Source organism: Pinus tabuliformis, chromosome 3_2 (assembly GCF_031772625.1).
Source record: "Pinus tabuliformis cultivar Carrire ecotype Pingquan chromosome 3_2, CPIR1, whole genome shotgun sequence".
Classification (NCBI taxonomy): domain Eukaryota; kingdom Viridiplantae; phylum Streptophyta; class Pinopsida; order Pinales; family Pinaceae; genus Pinus; species Pinus tabuliformis.
In genome coordinates this window covers 181,248,495-181,273,270 of record NC_142302.1, presented here as the reverse complement: position 1 = coordinate 181,273,270, position 24,776 = coordinate 181,248,495, and the positions used below count along the sequence as shown (strand labels likewise).

The 24,776-nt window shown below is 37.7% G+C and overlaps 1 protein-coding gene across 1 annotated transcript in view; it reads left to right on the top strand.

The window, feature by feature from the left end:
- LOC149180389 (DNA polymerase delta subunit 1) overlaps positions 1 to 15,512 on the top strand; it is a 337,034-nt gene extending 321,522 nt beyond the window's left edge. The window contains exons 13-30 of the mRNA XM_089416092.1: positions 10,004 to 10,123; positions 10,304 to 10,402; positions 10,543 to 10,650; positions 10,891 to 10,986; positions 11,199 to 11,264; positions 11,357 to 11,413; positions 11,526 to 11,613; positions 12,078 to 12,157; positions 12,336 to 12,449; positions 12,700 to 12,814; positions 12,953 to 13,125; positions 13,616 to 13,687; positions 13,893 to 13,967; positions 14,115 to 14,204; positions 14,339 to 14,499; positions 14,768 to 14,841; positions 14,958 to 15,045; positions 15,234 to 15,512. Of these exons, the coding sequence (XP_089272218.1) occupies positions 10,004 to 10,123; positions 10,304 to 10,402; positions 10,543 to 10,650; positions 10,891 to 10,986; positions 11,199 to 11,264; positions 11,357 to 11,413; positions 11,526 to 11,613; positions 12,078 to 12,157; positions 12,336 to 12,449; positions 12,700 to 12,814; positions 12,953 to 13,125; positions 13,616 to 13,687; positions 13,893 to 13,967; positions 14,115 to 14,204; positions 14,339 to 14,499; positions 14,768 to 14,841; positions 14,958 to 15,045; positions 15,234 to 15,321 (1,764 nt within the window). The 3' untranslated portion in view covers positions 15,322 to 15,512. The remainder of the gene's footprint in view (positions 1 to 10,003; positions 10,124 to 10,303; positions 10,403 to 10,542; positions 10,651 to 10,890; positions 10,987 to 11,198; positions 11,265 to 11,356; positions 11,414 to 11,525; positions 11,614 to 12,077; positions 12,158 to 12,335; positions 12,450 to 12,699; positions 12,815 to 12,952; positions 13,126 to 13,615; positions 13,688 to 13,892; positions 13,968 to 14,114; positions 14,205 to 14,338; positions 14,500 to 14,767; positions 14,842 to 14,957; positions 15,046 to 15,233) is intronic.
- The last annotated feature ends 9,264 nt before the right edge of the window (positions 15,513 to 24,776 follow it).

Here is a 24,776-nt window from a genome sequence, read left to right as displayed (position 1 = left end):
TTCCAGTTGTAGAGGTATGAAATTCTATAGTAATTGTAGGGGGTCGAAATTGCAAGGCTGAAATTTTGTTGCAGGGGTTGAAGTTGCGACAACAATGTAGCAGTATTGAAGTGCTAGAAGCTATCTCAAGGAAGATCTTGTTGGGGGTTGGCTTGGGGATTGGAGGGTTTGTTCCCTTGGGTCTTAGAAGTCTCTTTTGTAAGAAACTTCTATAGAAGAAGAGAAACATTTTCTGGGTTTTCTCCTTGGAAGGGTTTTGCCATAGCTTCGAGCCTATATCTTGTGTACTTTGTCTCTCTGTGATCTTCATTGTTTTGGTAATTGCTTGATGAACAGATCTAAAGAAGTAATAAAGAACCAAATAACATCATAAGTGATTATAGTAATATGGAAAATAATTTCCAATCTACAAGTCTCCATATTTTCCAACAACTCACCCATTTCCACTGCCATTCATTTAACTCCTTCTGGTCCAGGAAAAATCAGAGGTTGTTGTGATCAGTCATGACTTTGAACTGATTGGCCATCAAATATGGCTAGAACTTAGCTAGTGCATGCATGATAGCGAGCATCTCTTTGTCTAATAGATAAATGGCACTCATAATCCTTGAGGTTCCTGCTCTCAAAAGCTACAGGGTGGCCATTTTGCATCAATACCACTCCAATCCCATTCAAGTAAAGCCAAAACATGACAAGTGCTTATTAGCTCGTTCAGTTGTACGAAAGCCTTCTCCATTGTATCTTACCATATGAAGGAGTCCTTCTTGGTCAAATTTGTAAGTGGTGCTGCCAAATGAGAAAATCCCTTGATGAACCGCTTGTAGTAAGTGCAAATACCCAAGAACCCCCTCAACATTGTTACATTCTTAGGAGTAGGCCAATCAATGATGGCCTGCATCTTCTCCCAGTGCACTTGCACCCCTTCTCCACTAATCACGTGCCCCAAATAGAGCATCTTGGTCAGGCCAAACTCGCTCTTGGATAACTTAGCATAAAATTGTTTCTCATCAATTATCCTCAACACCTCCTCCGAGTGTTGTAGGTGTTCCTCCCATGTCCTGTTGTATACCAGAATGTCATCAAAGAAGACGAGCACATACTTGTGTAGCTGCTTGTTGAACACTTGGTTCATACAAGGCTGGAATGTAGTTGGTGCATTGGTCAACCCAAAAGGCATAACCAGGAACTCATAGTGGCCATAGTGACATCTGAAAGTAGTTTTTGGAATATCTTGCTTTTTGACTCTAATCTGGTGATAGCCCAAACATAGATCAATCTTGGAGAAATATCTGGCCTTTCAATCCATCAATCAATTCATCAATTCTCGGAATGGGGTATCAATTTTTGATGGTATTCTTGTTCAACACCCTGTAATTGATGCACATCCTGAGGGACCCATCTTTCTTCTTGACTAGAACCACTAATGAGGCAAATGGGCTAGAGCTGGGGCTTGTGTGGCCTAGTGCCAGAAACTCCCAAATGGTTTTCTCTATCTCATATTTGTATGCTTTGGGGTGTTTATATGGAGTAGTAATAATGGCCTAAACCCCTTCCTCCAACTCAACGATATGCTCGAAACACTTGTCAGGTGGTCTCCTTGGCAAAATGTCCCCGAACACCTTATGGTACTTTTGCAATAGAGCTGGTATGTCTGTTGGATACTTCTGATCTTTTTACCTCTTCTCTGATATTTTGCACTCAACTACACACTCGATGTCTCCATGTCGAAAGATGGCCTCCATTTTATTTGATGTGATTGTCTTGGGAGGATAGGTGTGCATGCCCCTCAACACCACCTTCTTGCCATCCTTCATAAACTCCATCTCTATCTGCAGGTAATCTGTGGTGTATTACCCGATAGAGATGAGCCATTGAATCCCCAACACTACATTATTATCATGCACATGAGTCACAAAGAAGTCATCTGTGACGGTGTAGTTCTGCATTGTCAAGCTCATCTTAGGGATTGTTTTGTTGGATTGCATGAATTTGTTTCCAGGAATGGCTATGGAGAATCCCTCGAAATATGTGGTGGCTAACTGTCTCTTGGCTACATAATCGATATCAATGAAATTGTGGGTGGCCCCACCATCAACTAAAACTGTAGCTCTTTGCCCCTATAGAGTCCCTCGAATCCTGAGTGTGAGAAACTAAGGAATCCTTGTGAGGGTAGAAATAACCCTGCATCACCCTCCATCTCTTTGAGCTCCTCCTGTGGCTTCTCTTGTTCATCCTCCTCACTATCATTATCAGAAAACACCTCGATATAATGTGCTTTCCCCTTTGTTGAACATCGCTGTCCCGGTGCCCAAGGCTCTTAAATGGTTAAGCATAACCTCCTCCTCCTGCGGTCCATCCGGGTTTCCTCATCAAGCTGGTTTCTCCCTGTCCTTTCCCTTTGAGGAGGTTTTGTATCTTTTCCCTTGGGAGGAAAGGTGTGTTAGTAGGAGCTCTGGTTTTCGAAATTGCATCTTGTAAATCCCAGGTTCTGCTAACTGCATCTTGTAGTGAAGTGGCCTTGTAAGACCTCACTAGCCCACACAAGGGCTCATCTAAACCCTCCAAAAACAGCATGATCCTCCTGGGTTCTGACAAATTTGGCACCATTATAGATAGCCTCAAGAATTTTGCTATATAGTGTTCTGGGTTGTCGGTCTTTCTAAGCTGAGTCAATTTCAAATAATACAACTTAGGATCTTTTCGATCAAAACACTCTACCACCCTCTGCACAGAATCCTCGTAGTAGCTTACATTGGCATGCCCTAAGGTGGTTAAGCCATGGTACGACTGATCATGTGCCTCTCCTTCGAGATGCAAGGTGGCTAGTTTAATAGCATTAGCCTCTGTCACTTGGTTCAGCTAGAAATAAGTGTCCAACTTCTAGATCCATGCCCTTATTGTGCATTTGGTAGAGCCATCAAAGCTAGGAAGAGTCAGGTTCCCAACAGTGCGTTTCAACTTTGTGCCTTGTTCGGGTGCACCTCTTATCCCTCTGCCCTTTTTGCCACTCTTCAACAAGAAAACTTATTTAAAAGAGATTGCATCTTGGAAACCCTCCTCCATGGATTGATATTCCCTGTAATATTCTCCCAGTGGCATGTCATCTTGTTCTGCTGGTTCTAGGGAGCTAGCAGGCAGGAAACTAGGCTTAGTAGGCCGAGATATTCCATTGAAGTTGTGAAGGTGGCTCTGGGAGTTTGTAATGGCATTATTATGAGATGTTTCTATCCCTTCACCTTCAGATGATTCTCCATTGTGGCCCTTGTTTCTATTTTGTCGCCTTATTTCCTCAACCATTTCCTTTTGTCCTTTTGCTAGATCATTTAGAGCTTTTAGGAGGCTTTGAAATGTCGCCTCATCTTTATTTAAACTTGTCATGTCAACTTCCTTTGATACAATAATTATTTCCTTTCCGCGCAATGGGGAGTTTGGCTCTTGACCAATTGGCATCTCTCTTTCTTTACTCCTATACCTCTGTGTTCTATATGTTATGTTCTAAATATTTTCTGGGGTCATAAATATAAACACGACAACCGACCGAGATCATGCTCTAATATCACTGTAATTTATCAGAAATAAAATCCACAAATTTTCATCAAAAATTCAAACTTTCCCCATATAAGACTTTTAACAAGCAGATGGCATGCAAACATTGTCACACATTAGAAAGAACACCTTCAACAAATATCTCAGTAAATTCATCAAACATTTAGCGAACAAATAGATAAAGGCACACAACAAATTTACTCCAAGAACATCATCATCATCATCATTTTATTTGTTGGAACAATTCCTCTTACAAATACTTGGAGTGAAGAACCTGGGAAGATATTTCTTGCAGATGACAACACTAACTCGACCCTCCTAGAAGTAGCATGTCCCCCACAAAATTAGCTTCTCGGCCCTCCTCAAATTGTGCTCATCTCCCTTCACAAAATTTTGGAAATGCACTCGAACCCTTTGTAGGAATTCAACCCTCAATAAAATCGACCCTTGTAATGGGAAGCCACTTCAGGACTTGGCCTCTAGGTGATGTGGAATTTGGCCCACATTAAACAGGAACTTAGCCTCCTTGAAATTCCATTAATTCGGTCCCAAGGATAAGGAAATTGACACCCACACAAGCAACTTGGCCCAATTATTTGACTTGGCAATAGAACTTAGCCTTGGGACCAATGAAGAATACGCCCCCTGGAAAAATTGAACTCGGCCTCTTCAAAATTAAAGCGTTTGGCTCCTCCCAGATAGATAACAATTTGGCCCCTTCACAAGGAGAAATTTGGCCTCTGTGGGTAAACTCGACCTCTTTGTCAATTCGGCCCCTTCACAAGGAGAAATTTGGCCTCTGTGGGTGAACTCGACGCCTTTGTCAATTCAGCCCTCTTCATAGAAAGAACTCGGCCACTCAAAGAACTCGGCCCCTTTGCAAGTGTACTCTTTCTACAATCATGAATTTGCTTTAGAACCCCTGCAAGAAGATTAGCAATAATATAGAAAATAGAAATACAACTAGGTTGGCGAGCAATTTTACTGAAGGTGGGAGACTAGCTAGGGTGGCAACAGAATCCACCAAAACTAGGGAGAGGATCTCCTTTGAAACCCTCAAATTGAACTCATTTGAGCTCCACTTCCAGAGCAATAAGAAATGATAAGTTGGGATGATGCACAAATGAACTCCTCTCTCCTTTTATAATTCTTCATTGAGAAACTTCTAGAAACTTTTATTTTGTTATTGAGTTGACCTGTTTGCCACCTTTTTACCAGAATATAAAATACCAATATTACTTTTTTGCCACCTTTTTACTAGAACAACAAAAATTCCAAAATTTGCAAAAATATGCTTTGATGCTCAAAATGATGGGGACATTACACAACTATTCTTAATGATGGTTACATGTATTTGCATTGAACATTAGAGTAAGTTCAATAACTTGAGTTTATGTAAAATGGTTATCACCAGTGAAACCAGATTTGTTGATTTTTTCCCAAGTGTTCGAATCCTACGAATCGGATTTGATTCAACCTAATTCGAATTCGATTTTCGAGACATGACGTGTCCTAACGGGACACGATCGAATCCGAATCATGTCCCGTTAGGACACATTGTGTCTTGAAAACCGGATTCGAATCCGGTGAAAAAGAAACTGCGGGCCATTAAAAAGGGCGCATTCCTATTTTTCTTTACCATTTTCTCTCATTCCTTTTGCAAATAGTGAGTTGTGCGTTTGTTGTTAGAAGTTTGGAGCAAGGAGCCAAGGGTTTGGAGCGCTTTTAAGGAGATTCAAGCACCAGATAAGTGCATTTCATCTCTATTTTTTTTGCATTTATATTACAGTAGTTTGTATATGCATTTATTTTACAAATTTGTGGATGTTTTGTTTATTTTTTTACAATATTCATAGCTCAATCAAGGGCAGTAGGTAGGGGGCAAAGGAAGGGGAAGAATGTCCCCATTGGATATGCCCCTCCTCCCCCAATATCATCAGTGTCTGCTGCAAGTAATGTTGAGGGAAGACTTCCTCCTAAAGGTAGCATTGAGAAATATCCCTTGTGGAAATATGTCACGAGAGAGGATGGGCCAAGCAACAAGGGGAAGGGAGGAGGCAATGTGCATCGAAGATGACTTTTGCCACATTACTTTCACAAGCACATATTTTCGTGTGAAAGGCCATTTGTTGGCTTTTACCAGGTTGTGGAGTTGGAGCTTGTACACAAGTTCCTTTACAAAATAGGAAAGAAATGGAAAAGGAGTTCACTGTTGGCATGGCGAATGTGGCTGCAAAATCAAGAAAAACCAAGAATGATGACCCCCTTCTATTTTTGAGGAAAGACACCACCAAATTTCCATTTGAGAGTTCTATTAGGGGACAGGCAGCGAAAAGAAAGACAATTTCACTTGGTCCAATGGACAAGATTTTTCAAAAAGAGAAACGAGAAGAGTTTGATCTCACCATTGCCTTTTTTTATATCAAAACTTCATATCTTTTAATGTTGCATGCTCACCTCTATTTATTGAGATGTGTCGAGCTCTAACTCATGGGTCTCCATCATGGTATGTGCCTCCTGGTCCGGAGAAGCTTAAAACCACATTGTTGACGAAGGCAAAAAAAGAGGTGCAAAAAACACTTGAGCCTATGAAAGCATCATAGCTAACATCTGGGGTTAGCATTGTTTCTGATGGATGGACAGATCTAGCACAACACCCACCTATCAATTTCATGGTGTCTTCCTTGAATGGTCCAGTTTTCTTGAAAGCAGTGGGTACACTTGGAGAATACAAGAATGCACAATTTATGGGTGAGTTGTTTATTAAAGTTATTGAAGATGTAGGTGTTGATTCTTGTGTGCAAATCATTACAGATAATGCACCTATTTGCAAGGCTGCTGGCATGATTGTGGAAGCTAAATATCCACAAGTGTTTTGGACACCTTGCATTGTCCATTCATTGAACTTAGCACTAAAATCAATTGCTTCTGATGTGCTTTGGATTGGTAACGTTATTGAGGATGCACGACATATCCGTGACTTTGTGCAAAATCATACAAATGCCCTCACTATCTACAAGGAGTACAACAATCTATCATTGTTGAAGATTGCTGATACACGGTTTGCCTCTTCATTCATCATGTTGAAGAGGTTGAGGGAGGTCAAGACTGCTCTTGGGGCCATGGTTATTTATGAGTTTTGGTCTTTTTGGAGAAAGACAGATCAACTAGGCTCTAAAAGAGTGAAGGACACAGTGCTAGATGATGCTTGGTGGGAGAGGGTAGATCTAATTATTCAGATCATGGACCTTATCATTTCTTTGCTTCGATTTGCAGATACAGACAAACCCATCCTAGGAGAGGTTTATAAGGGATGGGATTCCATGATTGAGTCTGTGAGGAGCATTATTTTATAGAGTGAGTGCCCCGAGTATGAGACATCACCAGAGGCCTTCTGTGGTACTATACTGGATATTCTTGTCAGCAGATGGGACAAGAATTGCACACCTTTACATTGTTTGGCTCACTCATTGAACCCAAAATACTATAGCCATGAGTGGCTGAATGGTGGACCTTCTCGTAGATTCCCTCCTCACATGGATGGTGAAATCTCATAGGGGAGGAAAGATGCATTTAGGCGGGTTTTTCAGGATAGAGCATTGCTTTATGAGGTGGAGGATGCCTTTGCAGAGTTTTCCACTGGCACTGGTCAATTTGCAGGATATGATGTAATTAGAGACAGGGGGGCTAAGAACCCCTATTCTTGGTGGACAAACAATGGGGCAACAAACCCACCTCTTCAGCCGTTAGCCATGAGGCTCCTCTCTCAGGGGACTTCATCCTCTTGTTGCTAGAGGAATTGGAGCACATATGGGAATTTGTATAGTGTGAAGAAGAGCATGCTTGAGTAGTCCAGGGCAGAGACAATGGTGTATGTGCACACCAGCTTTTGTCTTATTTACAGGCAAAGGGAAGAGTGGTTGAAGGGAAAGACAAAGATATGGGGTGTCTTTCCTGGTGATATGGGTCTGGACAACAGTGTTGAATTGGCATTGGCCAACATGGATCTCAATGATCCAGTGCTAGAACTTGTTAGATTTGATGATGGTGATATTGTAGAGGGGTCATCCTCCACACCAGCAGATGTAGAGGCGACTATGGATACAGGAGAGGAGGAGGATGTAGAGGAAAGCAGTGGTGATCATGATGATGAGGACAATGATGTTGATTTTGATGATGACTATGAAGATTGATGACTCATGAGTCATGGGCTACCTACTGCCTTGAGGCTTGTATACCTGTAGTTGTTTTGTATTTTCTATTTCTATTTGCCATTAGCATTGCACTACCTATGCAACACATTTTGACTTGATGACTTAATGAGAAAACTACAGCTGTCACTGTCAACGTCTTTTTCTTACTATCTTGTCTTTCTCCTATTGGATCATTGATGAATTGAATATGTATTATGATTTATCATTTATGATTCTATGAATTTAGAATTTATGATTCATTGATTTATCATTTATGATTTATGTGACATGCATTTGAATTTTGTATGTACTATGCATGCTATAATGTTAGTAACTTACTTTGTAAACAGTAAAACTTACATCTAGATGAAGATCTATGTTTGAAATCAATGAGTTTGTATCATTAATGAGAATTTGTGTAAGAAATATCTAATTTATAATATATATATATATATATATATATATATATATAACAAATCCTGCTTGTCCTGCTCCAGGGGGGTCAACATGTCCGAATCCGACACTCGAATCCCCATATCCTACGAATCCCGAATCCCGAATCCCCGTGTCAAGTTACTTAGGTTATCACTATTGAGTGTGAATATGGAGTATAGCCACTTAAACATAATGGAAAATTCCAACTCTTAAAGGTGGCTGTGTTTGTAACTACCGATGTGTTCTAACAAAGTAGTTCCATGCAAGATACAATTCTTTCCAATGATTTTATTTTGCTGCAATTCTAAATTTCTTGAAATCAAAGACGTGGTTTGAACATTTTATTGATTTTTTGATAGTGGTTAGTTTCATTATATAGATGCAGAGGCTGGCTGGTAGTTTAGATAGATTTCATGTTTAGAAATGAATAATTGATTCACCGATAGAAGAAATCAACTTGGAGATATTTGTAGTCATCATTTTGGTTTACTCTTATTAAAAACCAGTGTTTTATGAGTTAGTGGCTTTGTGATTTATATGGATTCCATTCGTAAGATGGTTCTTACATCAAATTAAGACAGCCTCAAAATATTACGAAGTAAAAGTGTAATGTCTTGACTCTTTTGATTTCATGTTGACTATTTATTATGCTGCTTTCAGTCAAATGTACGTAGTTTTCTGGTAGGCTAGCTATCTAAGAATGTATTTAGGGAGTTGCCATGATTGTTGAATTTGTTACTATGGTTGGTCTTCATAATGTATTTTGATGTATTTGTAAGCATGTTCTTCATGCTTAGGTCAAAAGAAAAACTTATAGAGGCCTGTTCTTCATGCCGTTTGGAAAAAGAAAATTTGAATTTTGAAATTATGATTTTCCCTCCACAAGAAGACCATGTCGGCTCTCTTCTTGGTCAAGACGGCTCAGCCCCTTATGGCACCCATTCAACCTGCATGGAAGGCTATAAATATAAGTGACTCGTCCTCCTTCAAGGCACTTCACATCTCTCATCTCTCAAGTAAGATATCTCTGCAATACAAGGTAAAAATGAGGCTGAAAACAGTAGGAGAAGAAAGTTATTGGTTCTGTCCTCATTCAAGCAAGGAAAGAAGGCCAAGATCAAGTGCGAGTCTGAGGTAAAAATGAGGCCGAAAACAGTAGGAGAAGAAAGTTATTGGTTCTGTTCTTGTTCAAGCAAGGAAAGAAGGCCAAGATCAAGTGTGAGTTTTTGGTATCTGTCTGAGGCAAGCATCAAACTTTTGTGGTATCTGTCTAACGCATATACAAGCCCTTTCTATGGTACAGGACCAAACTCTTATGACTAAGGTAGAGGCTGAATTTCATCCCTTGGCACAGACCTAGTTCAGACTTAACCGAATTCTTCAAGAGGCATTTTGTCGACAGTTTTGAGGGCTGACTTGGTTTCTTGGTGAGAGCTTGAGCTTGTCATCTATGCTGGTCACTTTTCTATCATTTTGACTTGGATGTATCTCTCTTGAATTAAAGAATTCTCTATTGAAAGGGTTGCTGGGTTTTTCCCCATGTGGGTTTTCCCAGGGTAAATTCTTGTGTTCTTTGTGTGGCTGTCTCTTTATGATCCTACTGTCTTAAATATTATATGGTTGACCGTTGATGTCTTATGTGTAATTTGCTTAATGATGAAATCATGGATAAGAATGTGTAAAAGGAATAAATCATCAAAAGAAATTCAGTATAGAAGACTCTTCAAAAATCAACAATTATCAATTTGAGTTCTATGTTAAATTGAAAACCGAGTTAAACATTGTGGATGTTCAGTTAATATATTGTTTCTTGTCGGTTGCATGCATAGGATGCTTATCTTCCACAGCGGCTCTTGGATAAACTGATGTTTATATACAATTATGTAGAGATGGCTCGTGTTACCGGTGTTCCTTTGTCTTTTTTGCTTTCCAGGGGTCAAAGCATCAAGGTAAGTTTGCAGAGAGGGTCATGACTATTTGAATGATAGCTCATGGTTTTGTGCTCTTAGGGGAATTCACTAAAAAAAATCTTTAATGTGACAAAATTTATAATAGCTACTATTTATTCTGTGTATGCATGCTTCTTTTTGAATCTGTGGTGAATGAATAGAATGTAAGTTTCCTTGCAGGTTTTATCTCAGATACTAAGAAAATCAAGGCAAAAGAATCTTCTTGTGCCAAATATTAAAGGCCAAGGCTCTGGACAGGAGACTTTTGAAGGTGCAACGGTGAGTTTCCAAAGTCCATGCCTTTAAACTCACACTTGAAGCTTTGGTTCACAGTTGTATTGAGTCATGTCTAGCAAGATTGTTCAACTAGGATGATGGGACTGGATGAGGTATTAAAATAAAAATGGAGTTTGATGCAGGTTTTGGAGGCAAAATCAGGTTTCTACGAAAAACCAATTGCAACTCTGGACTTTGCTTCCTTGTATCCATCAATCATGATGGCATATAATCTTTGTTATTGCAGCTTGGTAGGAAATCCTATCGAGTATTCCCTCTTAGTTTTTCCTTTACTCAAAGGCTCAAGCATAGTATTTCTCTGAAGCTTCTTTGTCAGCACTATGTTACTAGCAACAAAGTCATCCTTGTTATGAATTAAACAAAGGAAAATGGATTCATGCAAAAGCATATTGTTGTGTTTGTTGATTGCTGAATTACAATATGCCAACTTTTGTACGGTTTGCTTGATTTGTATTGACTCCCATGTCCAGGTGAGGTCAGAGGACATTGCAAAATTTAATCTCCAGCCAGAGTGTGTAAATAAAACACCATCGGGCGAGACTTTTGTGAAGCCAACTTTACAGAAGGTATACACTTTCTCCTTGCTTGTGATTTGTTATAACTCACAAATCTATGTAGACTTTGGCATTTATTTGAAGCTGGATCAGGATGGGCTCATTTTTCATTGATGACTTTTTACGACGATCGCTGATACTTATTTCATTATTTACATTTTAACCATCATATGCTGACCATTTTCGATGATGCTAAATTGAATGCTCTTTTTCCTGTTACCTAGGGCATATTACCAGAGATCCTAGAAGAGTTACTGGCTGCCAGGAAAAGAGCCAAGGCAGACCTAAAGGTGGTGAACTAAGTGCTTCCTATGTTCATGTTACATGCTTGTATTTTTTCCACTTAGCATCTCAGTTTTTAACTTCCTGTAATCTTGTTTAGGAGGCTAAAGATCCTTTTGAAAAGGCTGTCTTGGATGGCCGACAATTGGCTTTGAAGGTAATTACAGCTTTGTCAAGTCTGTATTAATTATGGCTTGGACATGGAATAAAAGTAAAACTAGGTATGCTGGTGAAACGCATAAAATAGTTTTGACTGTGTGCACTTGCAGATCAGTGCGAATTCAGTTTATGGGTTTACTGGTGCCACTGTTGGGCAATTGCCCTGTTTGGAGATTTCATCGAGTGTGACGAGCTATGGTAATTTCACAGTTCTTCCATGGAAAAAAACATTAAATCCATGGACACCTTGATTCTCCCCTTGTTTTTCCTAGTTGTAATGTTATTGGTGCTTCTTTTACTTACAAGATAGAGATGCTTGCAGTCCTCTCTTATTCTATATATGCATGTATCAGCCATTCACATTGATTATTTTTGGGCATCAATTATATCCATGTAATTCTTTTCTTCCTCCTGGCATAATGTTTTGGGTATGAACTGTAATTGACAATCTTGTACAAATAAGATCGAGTTCTTGAATTGCATTAATTAGTCATGTGTACTTGTACAACTAAGATGATATGCTTAGGCCCTCTTATTGTATTTTGATTACAAGTCCAGTTTGATCTTTTGACACATTCTCTGTTCCATCAGACAATATCGATTTTACGTATTGTTTTAAAATTTCATATCGTTAATCATCTCTTTTTTTTTCCACCTGTCAGGCCGTCAAATGATAGAGCATACAAAGAGGCTAGTTGAAGAAAGGTTCACAATAGTTGGTGGTTACCAATACAATGCTGAGGTAGGCTATTATTTAGCAACTATAGGCATTTGTAACCTTTGAACTGGATCAGTAATGACAGGAAGTATGCTTGTTGTATTGGTGATAGTCCAAGTTCTTGAAATCATAATGGGTGATCTGATCCTAACCAAGATTTCTACTGTAAAGCTTGATATTATATTTTTATATTTGAATCTAGGTTGTATATGGAGATACAGATTCAGTTATGATACAGTTTGGTGTACCAAATATAGAAGAGGCCATGACGCTAGGGAGGGAAGCCTCAGATTATATTAGTGGTACATTTACAAAGGTACAGTGTCAGGAATTTTAAATATCCGTGAAGCCTCTAGAGTTTTTAATGATGTTTTTGTAGGGATGAATGTTTTAATATCACCTTTCGTTTTAAAACTAATCTTCTTTTGACATTCCAGTTCCATGAGCTCTTTGTAAATATGCACAGGACAAGATGATCAGTTATGCTTTTCTGTGGCTTATCTGCATCTGTTTGGTGCATCTTTGGCATCTAATCAGTGCGTTATTTAACATATGCTTTTATGCAGCCTATTAAACTAGAATTTGAAAAAATATACTACCCATACTTGTTGATCAGCAAGAAAAGATATGCTGGGTTGTTGTGGACAAAGCCAGATGCTTATGACAAAATGGATACTAAAGGTGACAAACCTGATCTTTTTGTTTCAAAGACAGGCCTTAGTGTTTGTGAAGGCTCAAAATGCTCTTAGAAAAATAATTTATTTGATGCCTTCTTAATTATTAAATATTCCTGATCTTTTAAATATTCCATATCAACAGGCATTGAAACAGTGCGAAGGGACAATTGCCTGCTGGTGAAGAACTTGGTTACAGAGTGCCTTCACAAAATACTCATTGATCGTGACATACCTGGTGCAGTGCAGTATGTCAAGAACACTATTTCTGACTTGTTAATGAACAGAATGGATTTGTCACTTTTGGTGATAACTAAGGTGAGAACAATGAATCCTTCTGCATGTTTATGACCAAATTTGTTTGACCATTTGTTACTTTTGAAATGGAGAAAATATGATAGGGGGAAGAGGAGATTTACATTGCGAGCAAGTCACTTATTACATATTCCTGGTTTCAAGTGTTAGAAGTATATACTATATACCTGGTTGGGGCAGGCCATGGAAGTTTCCTTTTTAAGTCTGTCATGTTTCTTCTCCCTACATTCTGTACTTGGAAGGGATTCAGTCAATATTTACTGCTAGCAATGGGAGGAAGAAGTGTCAAGGGAGGCTCTTATACAATTGAAGAGAATCAAAACATGACAATATATAATATATCTGCATTTCTAATCTCATCCTGAGAAAAATTGATTACTGTTTAGCTGCGGCAGAAACAGATGTTTGCAGGTCATATCCTTTATCAAGGCTATCAGCATATTCTTAAGGGCATTGTTGTTTGCCTGTGCTAACAATCTCTTTGTTGAGTCAGGGTCTGACAAAGACTGGAGATGACTATGCAGTCAAGGCAGCACACGTGGAACTAGCTGAGCGCATGCGGAAGGTAAATACTGGAAATAGCTTCTCAGAACAAGTATAATGAATGGTGCAATGCCTTCTGGTTCCATTTCAAGCCTATTTCTCTGTTTTTATTACTGCAGTGCATCTAAAGACTCTTGTAATATTTTACCTTTTATTGACAATGAGTCCATTGTTGGATTTTTTAAATTGATGTCGTGTTCTAAAGCCAAGTTGCCCCTGGTTCGCAGAGGGATGCTGCAACTGCTCCAACTGTGGGTGATCGTGTTCCATATGTCATCATAAAGGCTGCAAAAGGTGCCAAGGTAATAATTAACCCCTTCTGTGCTCAGCATAAGTCTCGATATTGCACTAGAAAATGGTTATTTTAATTATTTTGTTATGTTTTCTTTGGAGGCATAATTTACAGAGGGATTATGGATATAATGACTAAAGTGTTTAGTTGGGCTCAGGCATATGAGAAATCTGAGGATCCAATTTACGTACTGGAGAATAACATCCCTATTGATCCACAATATTATCTGGAGAATCAACTGAGCAAGGTGAAAGACCGAAGCATCATCACTTGTAGTTTATGCTCTTTTTGAAAATTTCACCAGTGTTTCAAATATATCTTCATAGATAGTAATTCTTTCCAGCTAATTGTTTTTGATTAGTGCCTGTTTTTGCTCTGTAGCCACTGTTGAGAATATTTGAGCCCATTTTGAAGAATGCAAGCAAGGAGCTTCTTCATGGTAGTCACACACGAGCAGTTTCCATATCAACTCCTTCAAATAGTGGAATTATGAAATTTGCCAAGAAACAACTCAGTTGTATTGGTTGTAAAACACCTATCAGGTATGTAGTTAATACAATTAGAGGGTGTCCTGCATGTGGTTTCCTTGCTTATAGTAGTGCACAATTGAGAGTAACTATTATTTCAGTTTGGTGCTTTAGAAAGCTACTAGGGGTCATCTTTTTGATGTGGAAATATCTATGAGGTTGCATGATTCCATGCCTGCTCTCCTTGTAAGAAACTGTCTAGCTTTCTTATAATAAGAATGTCTGGTTAGGTTGTTTCATACTGAAATTCTTGATGTTACCTGATTTCATGTTGCCATTGCAGCAAAGAAGATCAGACACTTTGTTCACATTGCAAAGGAAGAGAAGCAGAATTGTATCAGAAAACAGTTGCAAATGGTAAGCTGGTATTCTAATACCATTACTCTTTATTTGGAGAATTTAAAGTAGGCCTTGTGTCTATTATTCTCACCTAGATTTTCTATCATATGACACTAATATTTGATCAATGTCAGTGAGGGAATTAGAAATGCTCTTTGGTAAACTATGGACACAATGTCAGCGGTGCCAAGGCTCTCTGCACCAAGATGTTCTTTGCACAAGGTTTTTGAATGCTATATTTCAAGTATTACATTTTCATAACATGATTTAAATTTACATTATGGATGTATTTTGTAACATTTGTGTGATCATGTATTTGTTTTTAATTAATAGGATGTTTTTTTTTGATTTTATATTTTTACAATTACTATCTCTTTTATACTTACATTGATGTCCTATCCTTATTGCAGTCGTGACTGCCCAATATTTTATCGTAGGAAGAAAGCTCAGAAAGACCTAACTGAAGCAGAGGTGCAACTAGAGCGCTGGCAGTTTTGAGGATGCTGCCTGTGTAGCTTGTAATTTTTTGTATTATCGAATATTTTTGTTTTCCTGAATTTTCTCTGGTGTATGTTTCTCTGATTTAATGGACCAGGGAATTTATTTGGTCCCTGAATCAGGATGAGCATGGTTTATTTATTGTACAGTAATTGTCAAGTCCTTGTTATTTAATGTTAACCAGTTCGATATATCTTTTCTCCTTGCAAATGAGATGGAGAAAAAGTCAAAATGGATACATACTTCCCAAGGCACACCCTATAAATGCAATGTGCATGCATATCCCAAATTTTAGGAGAGCACACACTATAAAACATAGATCTGCAGGCTTACATATGTATATCCAGACATGCATATAGTTGAATGGATGGATGGATGGATAGGTAGATAGAGATGGATACACAGATAGATTGGCAGGAGCAAATCCGAGCCAGAGAAGGACGCAAAAGGATAGGCACTACGCACAAAGAAGCCATCATATTTCTCCCTCTTTCAACAATTTATGCTAATTTGAAAACTTTACTGGTCATTGCATGATTGCACCCGTCAAATGAATAATCTGATGATGATTTGACAATTATACCACAAAATTAAAGGGTATATATTAGAAAGGCCCTTGGAACATTTCTCCCCATCCTCAAAGCAAATTCAGAGTCCCGTATGTCATCTTCATGATACTAATTAGAACGCTTAGATGACCAGCCTTAGCAATCACGATTCACAATGATCATGAATAGAACTGAACCAACCATCTATTGATTTGCATATCAATATTTTTCTGGCTGGTATATTGAATATAAAGTTCCTTGTGATGCTCTGCTCAACAAAGTCATGCTACCACTCATTTCTTTGGGCATTTTCTAATGAAGTGTGTTACTTGAAGCATACATTTTCTGACTTTCAACTTGTTGTGCACAAGAACATGGCCTTACCTATAGTGCCATTTTAACTTTTACAAAGCTGTCTATTCACATTTATCAGCAGGATTTTGGTTAACACCTTTAGGAGAAATCAAACTTGTTGCATTTTTTACATAATGGCGTGCATAAATCAACTAGGGTTTTGTGAAATTATAATTATATTAACCTTAAGGTGAAAGAATTTTGTGGACCAAGAAAGGTTAGACTAATTGTTTTGAGTACAGATGATAAAGTTTGCGTGACGGTCATATAGCCTTTAGGGTGTACTTTAGTCACGCACATTTATAAAGTACATGGTATCACAATGGTACTTTGCTGCTATGTCACAAGATTCGTTGAACTTCAACGTTGGGGTTTGAATTTTAGCGTGCCTTAATTTTTTTTGAGGTTTGGCGAACTTTAATTTTTTTTTTGAGGTTTGGCGAACGTCATCGAACCTCATGACCATTGACAAAGTCCATAGATTAAAACTCATAACGTCATGCCACAACTCAAGCTTGTAATCTATCCTTGCAATTTCCATGTTCGTGAGAGCATTTTGTATGTTTATTGATGTTGATATCTTAGTTTTTAATCCTATATTTCAATTTAAACTTAATATACATATATATATAGAAAATGTATATAGATGAATCTAATGGCGAACCTCATCCGAACCTCATCAAAAAATTCGAGTTCAAACTGAACCTAATCATTGCCAAACCCATACTCGAACCCAAATCATGTGACTTAGCTTTGTTGTTATGTAATGTGTTAGATTAGTTTAAGTTGCTTTTGATTAGGCTTAGGTTAGTGGAATATGAAGTGTCACTTGGCAATATGAAGAGTCACTTTGATTTGGACAGTTATAATGATTTTTTAAAATGGTAATCTGTCTCGTCTTTAGGTATTCCCTGTTTCATTGTTGGTGCTTTTAGTTTTCTGTAATTGTTTTATGCATTTACAACATATTGGACAAAGGGTAGCATGACCAAAGGATTGGTTGGCATGTGTACAACAATGAAGAGTCAAACAAACACTAAGATGAAGACATCACATCCCGAAGTTGGTTTGTAGTTAGTTTTGAATTTTTATTTCAGTTAATGCTGTGATTTAATATTTGATAGGTCAACATAAAATTACTATTACTATTTTTCTCGGAAAAATTAGTATTTATTCAGCCACAAATCACTATAGAAGTGTAGTAAGAGCTGTAGAATTGCCACAACAACACCAATCACGGCACCAGGGCTTAGGTACTACAATAAACACACTTCCTTGGGCTTGTGTACATCACATTAACAACATGCAGGCTTCTTGAGGTAGTTGTTCATTGCAGTGATACAAAGTTGTGGGTAGGGCTGTAACAAGTCATGTACAAGAAAAATAATTGCATACATTTCACAGATAGGAAAAAAATGTCTTGGAGCTCTTTTAGAGGTGTCGGAAGGACTGTACAGGCCTTGGGCAGCAATAGCAAACTCTCAAGAAGTGTAAGTAGGGTTGTACAGGACCACAGGCCCCTGGTGTTAATTGCAAACACTCAAGCAATGTGGGTATGTACTATGCATTCAAGCTCTTCAATTACAAGCTTGAGAAGTTTGTCATCGACCTTGATTAGCAATAAATAGAAGTCAGACAGATAACCTAGAACAGTCTCAGGTAGGGAGAAAGAAAGGTTGAGCAGTTTGTAACAGACCTTAACCAATGAGAAACAAAGGCTGGGTGATTTGTAATAGGCAATAACAGTGAGAAACAGAGGTTGGGTAGGCTGTAGTAGGTTGTATCAGTGTTGGAAAAGGGGGTTAGGGATGTTGTAAAAGGCATCTACAGAGAGTTAACAACCATGAAAAAATGGCATAAATAAGTACCCTTAGTAATTTCATGTTGGAGTTCAATTAAAAGTTTATTGGACATAATTTCAGCACATAGAAGCAATATACAATCAAATAGGAAAGCCTTTAGGCAATTGGATTGGATCTAAATGAATTTTTAGCACCTAAATTCAATATCCTCATTGAGCGGGAAGAATTTCACTACAAAGTTCAAGACACAGTAGTGGTTATTAAGATGTCGATCAATGTCAGATGCTTCTGTAGTGCAAGATGCATCTCAGTATGGACAAGGGTACAACGGATGCATAAAACTTCTGAGAAGTTAGGGCTTATTGCCTTGAAAGGATGTTTTTAATGCAAATGAAGGGAAGGGAATTGATTTCAGATCAATTGGTGAAATTGAAAGACATTATGGACCTGATATGGATGAGCGATAATTGAAGAAGACATGGTGATAATTATCTTCATAAGTTTGCCTTTATTTCAATTAATTTGTAGAATCTCCTAATATCACTTCCGAAACCACTGCCATAATATTTCAGTTGCCCTGTCAACTAATGCAGAAGGAAGGTGGAAGAAATACTTCGAGAGCAATGATAATACCTCTGAAAGAGATTTTGTTTAAATGCCCAAAGCAACAAAAATAAGGAGGGGCAAACAATAATGAAAATACACTACACTTTCAAATATGGGTAAAAGTAAGAGCCGATCTCAATTTAAATTGTTATCACTCAACTGAACTTGGAATTTAATATGTTATTGCTGTGAAGAAGTAGGCTATATAAAGGTTGAATGTTGGAAAATGCCATATGGTTTGGAGCATGAAAGGTTGACTAAGAAGAAAGCAATAAGGGAAATTTACTCTTTTTTAGCTTCTCAAAGTCGAAACAAGTGTTTGGCTTGATATTTTCATTCTTAAGCATCAAAGCACATGACTAACGGATCTAATTGGTTTCTTCAATTCTCTGAAGATATATCTAGACTAGAATTGATTATTTTTAGTGATGATAAAACTCATTTTATAGAATGAAAAGCGAATGGCCAGGCTGAGTCACAAAGTAGATTTTTTTTATTGAAGAAAGTACTTTATATTTCCGGGTTAAAAATAATCTTCTTTTAGTGAGTGAAAGAACCAACCAGTGAACATTTGGATCTGATCCTCAAAGGCGATCAATGTTTTGTGGTCATGAAGAAGACATGAAGAGTTATTGCATCATGTGTAAAGGAACATGGCCTTCACAAGTTTTTTATCGACTGAATTAAGAAAGTCACATGCCTTAGTGACAAGAAGTGAAGGCAGCAACAATACAACAACAGTGCATTATGGCAACCAAAGCTATGGCTGTGCCAATTTTTAGTATCATTGTTTACTAACAAAATCCCAAGTGGTACTTGGTTGCCATATGTACGAGGGTAGAGCTATGTGACGCATGTTTAGCAGGGAAGCAACATACAACTTTTTAGGGTGACAAAGCATCGAGAGATAAAAGTATTGGATCTAGTATACCAACATTTCTGGACACCTGAAAATAATCACATGAACTTGTGCAAGGTGTTTTTTTGCCATTTGTTTTTGCTAGAATTATGTGGGCTATTTCATTAAGAGGAAACAAGATGTATTTTTCTAATTTTTAAGGCAACGGTAGAAAAGCGGTTTAATAGATGTATGAAGATCATTAGTACAGATATTGGAGTGAAATTTTGCTCAAATGAGCTTGTTAACTCAAAGATGATTATTTGTGACTTGTACGCGTCGAATAAATTGGGTTGTGGAGACATAAAACATGATTTTTAAATGGTAAGGTCCATGTTGTGAGGTAGGGCCATACCAAAAAAGTTCTATGCAAAAGTGGTAGCAATGTTGTTTATTTGCTTGACATGAGCCCTACGAAGGTCATCCATACCAACACAACCAAAGAGGCAACACATGGTTAGTCATTTGAAAGTTTTTGGGTTTAAGTGCATGTGTTTCCCATTAAAGAAAAGAGCTAACTGAGATCTCAATTGTAGAAAGTTGATGCTTTGTGTGTTGCAAACAATTTAAGGAATTTAGGTTGTTGGACATTGCTCCCAACGGGATAACAACCAACATGGATGTAATAATTGATGAAAGTTTAGGCATATTTCAATGACAATCAAAGATCAAATTTGATGGTTTTGGTTACTTGGATGTTGAATAGCCAACCAAGATGCAATGCGCAAATTTGGGGGAAGAGGAGTCGGTAGGGACAAATGTGCGTATTGCTTATGGTAATTCATAGGTAGAAATAAGATCATGGCAAGGTGATAACAACAATGATTTGGCAGTATGAGATGAAAAACCATAAAACTAAGTGGTAATATGTAATGAATAAATAGATCAAATTCAATGAATCATGATAAAATAGTAAGAATAATAATATAAATGAAATGACACACCCTTACTCAAAGACAACCTAATCAAGTGACATGACCTTTTAATCATTGTGACTAATCAATGCTATAAGTACATTGTCACATATCATTTCCTCAACTTATCTATTTATTCCTCTACCTTCAAATTATTATATATGCTGATTGTCCTATATGGATTTTAATTACTTGTCTTCTTGATGTTGGATATTTGTCAGTGAAATGATTTTTGTTCATGTCATGTGATATTAGTGTAATATATATAAAGATGTAGATATCATAAATAAATAAGTATAATTAATTATATTGAAAAGACATGTCTTAAAGAACATGCCCCTTTAAAGAAAGGGCACTCCACCTAGGTATATATATGGGGCCTTTATTTGTAATTCTTATATCATATGATTATTGCTTAAAAAATTTACATTATATATTTTTCCTAATCAATAACTTTTATATTCCAAGTATTTTGGATAATTAATTCATGAGCCATTGTTGGTTAAATTTGGTGTGAGAGCTTTGTTTTATGATCCTAGCCATTGGCCATGTTACCCACTCAAGTGGGTAATCCCTATAAGAAATTTTTTCTCTCATTTGTTCAACTTGCCAGCCAACAAACCTATGATCTATAGATAACTATGCCTTAGAGAGCTTCCCTTCTAGCATACTTAGTGAAGGAAGGTGGGTCATCTATTATAACACACGCTGACCATTTTTGTAGTCGTATGCTTTCATTTAATGTTATTGACATTTTGGTATGTATAACAGGTTGAGTTGGATGATTGATCACTCTCAATTGTATCATTGTTTGCACACTTTCACTTTGGTGGTTATCCCTTATCCCTTTGTTGAGGCCTTTTCTTTTTTTTTCGTCCAAGACAAACACAAATAGGAAGTATTGATTGATATAGCACGCTCAAGGTAAACCATACTTATCACTTTCCATTTGCCCCTTGTATCCTTCTCCATTCTCTGGGTTGATTGTCATTTTTCATCGGTATTGGTACTCTTTATTCTCATCTGAGTTGGGGCATGGAATCTTTGCCCTTATGCAATAGATGCAATTGAAAGAAAATGTAAAATGCAAAAGATGACTACTTGAGTCTCCCAAAGGTCTTCCACCTATTCGTGATCATGATCATGCTATTCATTTGATTCCAGGAAGTGTTCCTCCAAACATCTAGCCCTACAGATATCCCTATTCCCAAAAGAGTGAAATTGAGACAATTAACAATGTGGGGACAAAAGCCTAGTTGGAGTTTTACCCCCCTCATTAGACCTCACCCAAGTCCTTGCATTATCATGCTCAATCTAAATAAAATGAACTTATTAATTTCCCATCATTAATGAACAATAGACCACCACATTTTTAAAGGGGTATTAGAACGCATCAAACAAGCTTGTAACTGAAGCTATGTAGGAAAGAAAAAGAAAATCATTGAAGATGGCACAAAAGGGGTGGTAAAAATAGGTTGAGGAAAGGTGTAAGTCAAACCTCATGATTTCTACCTCTTCACATCATTACACTTGAAATATTGGACCTCCTTTTGTTGGTACCAAGGTGGTGGCCTCTTCCTTGAAGTAATCCCCTTCCATGGCCACCTCTCTGACATGCACATATGGATTGATGTGTTGACCTAGAAATTGTCCTTCCCTAAGGGTAGGAACCACTTGATAGGGATTTTGGATAACCCTCTTGTTAGTTTTTTTACTGATTTGATAGCATCAGGCAAGTGTTCTAATCTTGATTTGTGTCTAAGAGGCTAAGGAACACGAGATCTCCAAAACCCAAAAACGTTTTCTTAGTATAAGTCTATGAAACACTTTAATTAAATTAATTACCCATCATTTAAATTTTTCGTAAGTCTAACTTAGGAAAAGTAGCTAATTAAAATGAATTAATTGAGGATATCTACTTATGCTAAGACTTCCATAAAATGACTTGGATCAAGTCTAAGATGATCTTAGCCGTCGATAAGGACCTAATCGTGGCTGTTGAAGCTCCAACAAGAGATTATAAGAGTAAGATGATGGGATGGAGAATGACACAAGAGGGAGAGTAAGTTACCTTAGCAAATCAAGCTACCCAGTGCACACTAATTCAACGAGGGACAAAGTTTGGGCCAGAGAGAGCATCAGTGATTGAGGGAGCAACATATAAAAGTTTTGGAGAGTTTCCCAATATTTTTCTACTGTTGGAGGCAAGAAAGAGGAAAGCTGAATTAATTTGTAGAGAGGTTGAGCAGCCAATGCGAGCAACTAGAAACCCCATTGGGAGCTACAGAAAAGAGATCGTTTAAGCTGTTGGAGGTAGGGAGATCACCCGGAAGGCAGAGCGTGTCATTTCCAGAGGCAGAGGGTGATTGGACGATTCAGTTGGAGTTGATTAATAGGTATTGCAAATTTCCCAGGCTAGGCAATGCGAATTCCAAAGTGTGAGTTGCCAGTGGGGTTTGAGTAGGCGAGAGGGGATCGAATTATTTTGTAGAGGAAGAATATTTTCTCCTAATTATTTGGAGCCAAATTATTTGCTAGTGGATTACCAGTTGGGCATCTAGATTATTGTACTAAAAAAATTTGTTGCATAATAATAATATAAACCCTCATTTACTGCACTAGTTTTCCCTTCAGGGTTTTCCCAGGGACGTTAGTCCAAAAGTTGTGTCAGTTTTTTATGTGTGTGCATCAATTTTTCAGTGCTTGCTTTTATTTTCCGCAACATATTTTATGGTGAAGATTGTAATTGCGAATTATTTGTTAATTGTCATAAACAATTTAACTGCTAACAGTTAGGAGAATAATATCCAATAATTGCACTCGATGGTTTTTCACACCTCCCATGCCAAAGTGTGGTAACTTGTTTACAAATCATGAACTAGAAAGACATTTGAAGGAAATGCTCATGTGAAGTACTTTTGTGCCTTTAGCATTAGATATGGTCCATTATAATACTTTTATGGTTTCTTTACATAGTGGTCGTGATCTCATTTGATCTCATGGGTATGTCTTAGATGTTTTTTTAAGGTACACTTGATGTCCCTTGAGGGATGACTTGACACTACTCTAACACCTTGATGATGATGATTTCTTAGCGTGAGAGCACTTATGGGCCTTGTAACCATAATGTTGACCTTACTACGATGAACATTGACTATTAAGGAGGCCTTTCGTTGATGTTTAACACCTTCCACACCTCTAGAAGTTAAAACACCACATAAAGAAGAAAGTTGTTGATAGGATTGATTATGTACCCTAGAGGACCATCGATGCACATAGGTTGGATTTACACCTTGATGGGCATTGCCTTTCCAGGGCCCTTATGAGGATGATGATGACTTGCGATCCTTTTGGAGGGCTAGGACACCCCTTCTTGATGATCATGTCATGCTAGTTTTTAGGCAATTACAAAATGAAGTTTTCGTAGGAAATCCTAGCAATTGTGTCACCTGTGGGGCTATTGCCACAAAATCTGGTAGGCCTAGTGCAAAACTTCATTGGGCGGGCTTGGGCCTTATGGCAACAAGAGAAAGGGTCGTCTTTGTCACCTCGACAACCCTTCTCTAGATCTTTAGTGGTATTAACCACAAGGGAGGCTTTCTTATATCACCTTGAGGATATAATAATATTATGGATCAAGCTCATGGATAAGAGGTCTATAATATGGCTATGAGTATTGGTAAAGCTTAGAAAGGCTTAGATGTTTAATATAAGGGTTCAAATACTATATGCTTGTACCAAATATAATGTTGTTATAAGTTATTGTTTGATTGATATGCAAAAGGTGCACAATGTCATTATAGCAACCCAAAGAAAAGGCGTTTCGTTGATGATCAACCAAGAGGAATAAAGGCCTTCCAATAGAAACTAGGATTAGGGTTAGGATGTTGATTTTTATGGTTGAAATATATGCAAAAACAACAAACAAGTGTGACATTAGCCCTACGTAGGAGGGATTAATCATGCACTATGTTAAATTTTTCCTTTATATGGTTTATAGGTGCAATTCCTAAATTATAAGCCATAAACAATCACATCAAAATACACTTTGTAGAAGGTTGCCCCTATAATCGTAGCTGTTAATCCTAGACGTCTAGGAACAAGGGAAAGAGGAAAAAATTTGATAAAAATTATGGATGATCAACACAACAAAGATTGGTGCCTTATCCAACAATGGTTTAATGGAGTCTCCTAGGACTAAAATTCCATGAAGAGGTTTTGATGGTGTTAGGGGGGATAACTAGGGCATCCACTTTTAAACCATTAACAATTTTTCTTGTGAGGGGATAAATTAATATAAGGAATGCACATCCAAAGTTTCTTTATAGGTTCA